Source organism: Pyxicephalus adspersus, chromosome 11 (assembly GCF_032062135.1).
Source record: "Pyxicephalus adspersus chromosome 11, UCB_Pads_2.0, whole genome shotgun sequence".
NCBI classification, from domain to species: Eukaryota; Metazoa; Chordata; class Amphibia; order Anura; family Pyxicephalidae; genus Pyxicephalus; species Pyxicephalus adspersus.
The window spans coordinates 3,073,484-3,081,438 of record NC_092868.1 but is presented as its reverse complement, the minus strand read 5'-3'; the positions used below and the strand labels follow the sequence as shown (position 1 = coordinate 3,081,438).

General features: G+C 36.5%; 1 protein-coding gene across 3 annotated transcripts in view; it reads left to right on the top strand.

Moving 5' to 3' along the window:
* LOC140340814 (uncharacterized) overlaps positions 1-7,279 on the top strand; it is a 16,871-nt gene extending 9,592 nt beyond the window's left edge. Inside the window, exon 6 of one of the 3 annotated variants that reach the window (XR_011922739.1) lies at positions 8-338. Coding sequence is in view for 2 of the 3 variants with exons in the window: in XM_072426224.1 (XP_072282325.1) it covers positions 7,040-7,084 (45 nt within the window). In the remaining variant the exon portion in view is untranslated. Of the gene's footprint in view, positions 1-7; positions 339-5,134; positions 5,350-7,039 lie in introns of those variants that run through there. The other 2 variants (XM_072426224.1, XM_072426225.1) reach the window with 2 other exon arrangements.
* The last annotated feature ends 676 nt before the right edge of the window (positions 7,280-7,955 follow it).

The following is a 7,955-nucleotide window of genomic DNA, read 5'->3' as shown; positions in this document are numbered from 1 at the left end:
CCAGCAGGTCCCATTGGAGATGAGTTGAAGGATAGGCATGGGACAGACCCAGCAGGTCCCATTGGAGACTGATTGGCTTTTATGGGAAAAACAGATCAAATGCAAGCATTCCTGTTTCAATACCTTCAACAGCTTCCCTATAAAGGATCCATGACCACAGGAGCCCCTAAACCAGCTTGGAAATCCAATACATAGAAAACATGGAGCTCCTGACATGTCTTCATGCATTAACATGTGTCATTGTATGTAAAATATCATATATATAACAATATAAGCTATGAACCAAATTTTCTTCTATTCATGTCTCCTATGCAATAAATCTGTCAATAAATTTATAACATGAGTGTGATTGGATGAAGTATAAAAATTTGGTTCAGATGGATATGGCGCGGTCTGGGCTGTTGTTAAAGAAGCCCCTGAGGGTACTCTAACCCCCCCATCCCCCATACTGCAAGGGTAAGTGCTTGCCTGGCTGTAGGTGGGAGGGAAGTACACATAATTATCCTACTCTTCTCTTCCTTTTACTATATAATCCTCTGGGGCATGAGTGGACCCTTGCTATCCTCCCGTTACATGCAGAACTATTGTTCCTTCATTGTATGTGAAGACATCAGAGTGCTGCAACAACCTGGACCTTAAAGTGAAACAGCTTTGTGGAAAAGAAGAAAGCACAGGAGAGATCAGAGAGAGGAGCTCATCAGTCTTCTGCTTCTCCCTTTCCTGCTCATTCACAGGCTGGGGGCTGGACAAGACCCCTAAATGTTAGTGAGCTTCAGCCAAGAAAAATCAGGTCTCTAGTCAGGGCTGTGTGTAAACCTTGGGACTGGAAGGACTGAAATACAAATCATTTGCCAAGGAAAGTATCTTTTATGTAAGTTATCTATTTATTTAGCTTTGTTTGGAGTTCAGTTTTCACAGAGGACTAAAAATAGCAAATCACATACAAAAACATCTCAAGGAAAATCCCTCACACCAAATTTAGAGTGACAAAAATTCTCATAAAAAAACTTGGTGGTAATAAAAAATGTGATTCTTTTTTTATGGAAATATTAATAAATGCAAATAATGGGTTTGGCAAATGCTGGTCATGTGACTTACCTGGTCAGACCTGCGTGTATAAATCTTTATTTCTGGTATTCCGGAGAAGCTGCTGATCTCTTAACCCACGCTTCTCTCCATTTCCTTCTTCTAAAACCGGTGAGCACAGAACGCGTGGCAGCATTTCCTTTTTCTCAGATCCTTGGCAGGTTCTATGGCCGTGGTTTCTTTTTCAGATTTTTGATACAACATTTTTTTTATGAATCCACAAGGTAATAAAAAAGTTTCTGATTTTCCTTCCTGTTCATTGTACAACAGGCAATGTCCTCAAAAGAAAGATCGGACCTGTTTGTATTTCTCTAATTTATTCTCTTATTAGATCACAGACAACCAACACGTTTCGGGTCAAGCTTCTTCATCAGGGTTACAAGTGAACCTTCCACCAACATTTATTTTTTCACAAGTACCCTTTTCTTGTAGTCTTCTTGAAACATCCTTACACAGCTACTTTGCTACCCGTCCTGTGCCATCATTTTCCATGTGGTCGCTTCTGGCTCCTGAGATAATGCCGCAGCAACACCCTCTCTCATTTTGCTACATCATCAGTAGAGGTTGCATGAAAACAAATTGCCCGGCTTTCAATCTCATCTGCACATGCGCAAGTGTAAGCCGTGTACCGGGGGCTTTCTAGGATACAGCGAAGTCACGAACAGAGAATACAACACGGATGCCAGCTCATATAAAAAAAAAGTGCTCAGAAACAGCGGCATCTTGTGGCTAAAATGCAGAACGACAGTAGTCCTATATTTTATTACAAACATTGAACACATGTGCTGTTTTCTCAATCTCACACAAGATCAGATGCATGGTCATGTGCTTTAGTTACCTGCCCATTGATGATGCAGCTCACAATCTTATCCATGCACCAAGCATGGGGCCCCTATGTGGAATCCAGCAGCCATTTGAGAAATATAGCATGCATTTTCTTAGGGAGCTGCTGGATTTATCTGTCAGTCACTAACACCAAGAATGAGGAAGTGCCAGCTGTACTGCCCAAAAAATTCTGACTGGTGGAGAAAATACTCAACCATTTGCAAAGCCTGAATTTCCAATATGATCAATGGATATTTTGTGCACTTATTGAACAAATATAACACAACACTTTAATGATATAACTGTCAGATCTAAAAGGGGCAAATAGGAGAACAATACCTTAAGTCATAAAAGTAAGGTCAAAAAGGGGAACTCACACCCCTCCCTTGTACCCCTCTCCCTGCTCTGTAAAGCTTTTCAATCAGAAAGAGACAGTCTGAAAGCAAACGCCCACACTCAAAATGCTCTATGTCATGGATACATCTCGTAATAAATGTTCATTCGTAAAACAAAGGGCTCTATTTATAAAATATTCCCTGTCAATTCACTGTTCATATTCATTTATTTGCTATTTATTTCATAAGATGACAGCAGTGCACTTTTGAGATTGGCCACTAGGCGGCAGTGACCCGTAGAGGGGCTGGACCATCTGTCAGTGAATTTTAGATGAATAGACAGGGGAATAATTAATAAATAGAGCTAAAAGAATTATATAAAAAAGAAACTAAAAAAAAGCACGAAACATAAAAAACACAAAAAAAGAAAAAACCTGCTTAAAACACAGAGAAAATCTAAAAATCACCCATTATAGCTGTAGAATTGATAAATGTCATGCATCCTCTATTGTACTTTATATGACCTGGTAAGAATATTCTACTTTTATCTCTTCTGACTCCTTTCTTTTGTCACTGCACAACAATCATGCAGATCTGTGATGGTGGGCGCCCACGCATTTATCTCCACTCTGGAATTTCTCCTCTGCTGGTAATGGCAACGACCGTAATTCAACAATAAAAGGAAATGTTTTTAGGTGTTTATTGCAGATTAAATCTTTTTAATGTGGTGCAGACACACACTGTGAATGATACCATTATCCTTTGTGATAGCAAGCACTCTTGGTCCCCATAAGATCTTCACAAAGTTGTTCCGGGTGGGAAAATTATATTTTTGAGTTGAAACATTTTTGCAAAATATTTGCAGTTTTTTGTCTGGAGGTAAAATGTATTAAAGTGTCTGATTAATGACTTTTTCGAGTTCATTCCAAAGACAATGGCGTGACAATGAACCCCTTAGGTCCCCTCATCCAGGCACAAAGGAAAATGGCAGGCTGCACTTCTTGAATCCATATCAAGCAAAAACTTTATTGGTCCCAGATGAACCAAGCAATCAATCAATCAAAGGATTCTACATAAAATAAAGTCAGAAAAAATAAAGATTTTGTGGTTAAAAAATGCCCCTAATGTCAATGTAAAATGTAAAATGATTGATTGGAGGATCTGAGACAACATGTCCCAAGTGAAAAAAAAAACAAATGAAATTAGTACCCCTAACCTTACCGGCCAATGGAAACACTGCCTATAGTATATCTTAACATCGGGCACACACCTGATGATTAGGTATGGTTAGATGAGATTGGGGTTCATATGTTTGTTTGGAGAATGCTTGCCAAATCTGGAAATAGTTAAATCTGGGCAGATTCACCCATTGCGACTTTCAGTTATATTAATCATTTTTTTTTCATTTTTGTGAATAATATTGCAACATTTTAACAAATTTTCAAATGACAATCGTCTCATTCTGGGAAAGTCTGATGAATCAGATTTCTAAAAGTAAACAGTGATATATTTACTAGGCAAATGAGAATTTTGTAATAACTCCAATCTTCGGGTGACACTAATTACTGCCCCGAGGCCGTCACACGTACCTGGTCTGATGAGTTTGTATTGACGTTCTGCCAAGATGTATATGAGGACACTTTGGCACAAATCACTATCCAATCAGCATTTTCCTTTTTTTTTTTACATTTTTTGAAGAATGAAAGGTCATTATAAAGGTAGGCAAAAGGGGCAACCGGTCCGTGGCCCTATTTTGATGGTTTTGGTGGTTTATAGCCTCAGGTAGATCTGTGCAATCCAATCCAATGCATCATTTAAATGGGTCCCAAGGAGGAAAGTAAAATGCGTCAGCTCTGAAGCTCTTTTTAGAACGTGTTTATTTTAGTTCAGTTGCAATATTACATATTTTCAATGTTTTATTGATATTTTGGGTATATTTCAAACAATATTTTTTAAAATTTTGTTTTTACTTTTAACCCCAATCAAGAAAAACAATAAATATTCCGCAACTTCTGTACCTCCACTTTGCTCTCACTGCTGTTAACATATTTGTCAAGCTGTGTTGTTGTTTTTTTATTATTATTATTCATTTCCATTCTTTAGATGCTTTTATATTACCTACATTTTTGGAAAATGCAAGTTGGACCTCCTCCCCCTCCATACAATATACAACCAATAATAACAATAAGAGCATTGGGAACCTCCAAGGTTGTCCTGGTCTGTACGTCCATCCTCCAGTGGTCTGCATGGTTCTATTTTATAGGTCACAGCAAATATTTTCCTGCTTTTAAAAAAGAAAGGTGGGCAATAGCATTATTATTGGTCCCTCATTTTAATGGGGCCCCACTAACAGCACATACAGTACTTACCTCTGCTCTGCTGATCCACTGGCTTCATTTTGCCTTTCCAGGAGCAAAACTCAAATGTGAACTTGATGGGCATCATCATTTTCTTTCCTGTTTTTTACTTTGTAACTATTTCATAAATAAGATTTTCTTTCCGTGTACAAATATCACACCATGCCATTCATTATGTAATACAATATTGAATGTTAACAATATTTATTTCATGAGTATTTATTTTTGCTTAAAATAGATCCATCTGTCATATGACACTGAGACAACCTGAAAGTAGATCGCCCTCCGATGGAAGCGATGGGTGACACACATTCCATATATTATGGAGGGGTAGAAGGGTGACAGCCATCCAATCACATGCAAGCTAAAGTAATGTATTTTTGTAATTGCTTGTGATTGGGTATTCTCTGCAAAGTGAACTTTCACTGCAGCTGAAGTGAAAATTCCAGCTGAAGTGAAAATTCCTAGAATGTGATAATTCACTTTCCTAAATGAACCAGCTTACTAAATTCTCCCATTGTATATTTTCAGATACAAAATGATAAAATAGAAAATTGAAATATTTTTCGTGCAAAGGATTTGCAGTGAAGACATTCTTGAAATGTACTTTTCAGATCGGGTCTGGTTTGTTGAGGTTCTGTGCTTTGCTGCTTTGTTCTTTTCTCAAATTTTATGATTTGGAAGATTGTTAAATCAGATTTAGTGCTTGGAGCTCCACCTTTGGGCTAGAAATGTTAAAAATAAAATAGACATATGCTATATTTTTATATTTAGTGCTATATATAGAAAAATAAATACAAAAACACAACATATTCTGTTTAGGGTAATAAATAGAAAGGTATTTTTTTTACTTTAAGTTCTTTAAAAAATAATACTCCAAACCCCAATAACATAATGCAGTTTGGAAATTTGGGGAACAAGTTATTTATTTTTCTATAAAAACAGCAACCCAATTGTAATAATGAAATCACATATATAATACGATGGCAGATAACTAAAGTATTCTAAAGGCTATATTCATCTTCCAAGTTTATTAATAATATTTGCAGTGCATACAGATGGCTTAATAAAATATAGGTTTGCACAGGGCCATCTAGTGGTCATTCTTTGTTACTGAGGTTCATACCTGTTGACACTTAATATTCGTATACTTTAAAGTACATACCCATTAGATTTGAGAAATATTTACTAATGTTTGGAAATAAATAAATACATACACCCAACAATTAGGGATTAGATTATGGATTAAACTGACATTTTAGATTTCGGTATAGAGTATCATTAGTTTATATCTTTTACAATGTGTCCCATTACACTATTTTTGTAGGATACCTATTCTTAGGGATTAAATAAAACACTGCAGATTTCTTTTCATGTAAAACCATCTGTCTATGAAGCTATAAATTTTTGGAAATAATGATCATGGTTATTACTCTATGTTCAAGGATGGAAGGAGGAAAATACCCATGAGTGTGTAATATATTAAAAATACATTTAGTGCAACATTATCATAGCTATATTACTATAACACGAGTTGAAGATGATTTAGAAGATAATTAAAAGCCCAAAAGACATTTCTTTGTATCTTATAATAATCATGGTTGCCAAGCCTTAAGTGTAAATCATTAATACTGAGGAAGCCATATGGCGAAACGCGTCAGAAAACGGAGACAATCTTATGCTTTACGTGTATTTTGAGATTGTATGCTTTCGATAATATGCAATACCTATGTACTGATCCATAATTAAGTTAAGCTCTGTATATTGTAGAATCATAAATATATTTATTCTTGAAACTACTGAAGAGCTTTGTTCTTTCTTCTCCTCCTATTTACATGAGTTGAACATAAATTATACCAATATATATATATATATATATATATATATATATATATATATTATAAGTATTTATAACCAGCACAGCAGGGGATTTAGTCACCTTATGTAAGGGATTTAGTCACTAGTTGAGGTCACATGATGCCATGCACAGCAATGGAGTAAGTATTGCCATTGCAGCCAGTGCTCACTCTCTTTAGCTCTGGTATGTGAACCAATCCTCAATGCTGGATTGCTGGTCCTGCATTGTACCAAAGATGTCAGATAGGATGCCACATCATTAAAGCTTGATACAAAAATTTTTAATTGGGGACACAAATTTAAAGGATCTTCACATATATAAACTAATATACATTGGTGATTTGGATATTCATTCCAGCTGGTGTTGTCAATCTCCTCTATTTGAAGTGTCTTCCTCCTTTCCTTTCCCTGACATCTGCCTGATGTCAGCTGTTCATATGGTAGGATATATGGTTGTGCGGTTTATATACTCTGATGGTGAAGTATGTAAATTGATTTTTTTAATTGTTTTTGATGTTAATACTTATTCAGTACAGAATGTATTTTACTCATACGCAATGTATATGTTTTTTGATCTAGAATATTCACCTCCCCTATCCTGATGAAGCAGACTTTGCTCTGTGAAATGCGTCGGTAAAGAAAATTACATGCAGGCACAATTTAATGTCTTGTTGTTCTAATACTATCCCTGTATGTAATCAAGAGTTGTAAGCTATAATATACAAGAGCTCTTTTAACTTATTTGTCTATATCTGGTTATATCTTTTATAAATGTATTTGGTTTTAATGAAATCTGAAATAAAATATTAATGGTTTTAATATATGTGTAAGTTGTATTGTTGAAACACCACTAAAAAATCCCTCTCCAAATATCTAGAAAAATCCAGAATTTTCCTAAAAAACTCTTTGCAGGACTTCCTACCCTTTTATGGGGGGTCTCTCTCCTCGATACCTTGGGGTTCAGATCACCTCCACGTAAAATCAGCTATACTGCCATAACTTCCCACCAATTTTTCAAGAGCTCCAGACTCTCTTGAGTAAATGGAAAAACCCCCTATCACTGCTAGAGCAGATAGCATCGGTGAACATGATGCTCCTTCCAAATTGCTTTGGATCTGTTTGAGACTCTTCCAGTCAGGGTGCCACCGCGAGCGATAAAGAAAATACAGACAGATAAAATACAATTTTATCTGGGCGTATAAAAGGCACAGATTAGCTAAGCAAATATTATGCACCCCCAGGGAACTTGGAGGTCTGGGGGTCCCAGATGTGAGCAAATATTACATAGCGACTCATTTACGGTATTTACCATCGTGGACATCGCCTGAACCACCCAGTGTCTGTAGAGAACTGGAAGAGAACTGGATTAACCCCATACACCATAATGTAATGGTCTGGGGCTCATCTCCTGCTGACAAAGACATGCCCTCACCTATGGTGTTCACGGGGAACTTGTGGCGAACTTGCAAATATGGCCTTTCATCAGCGGTCTCAG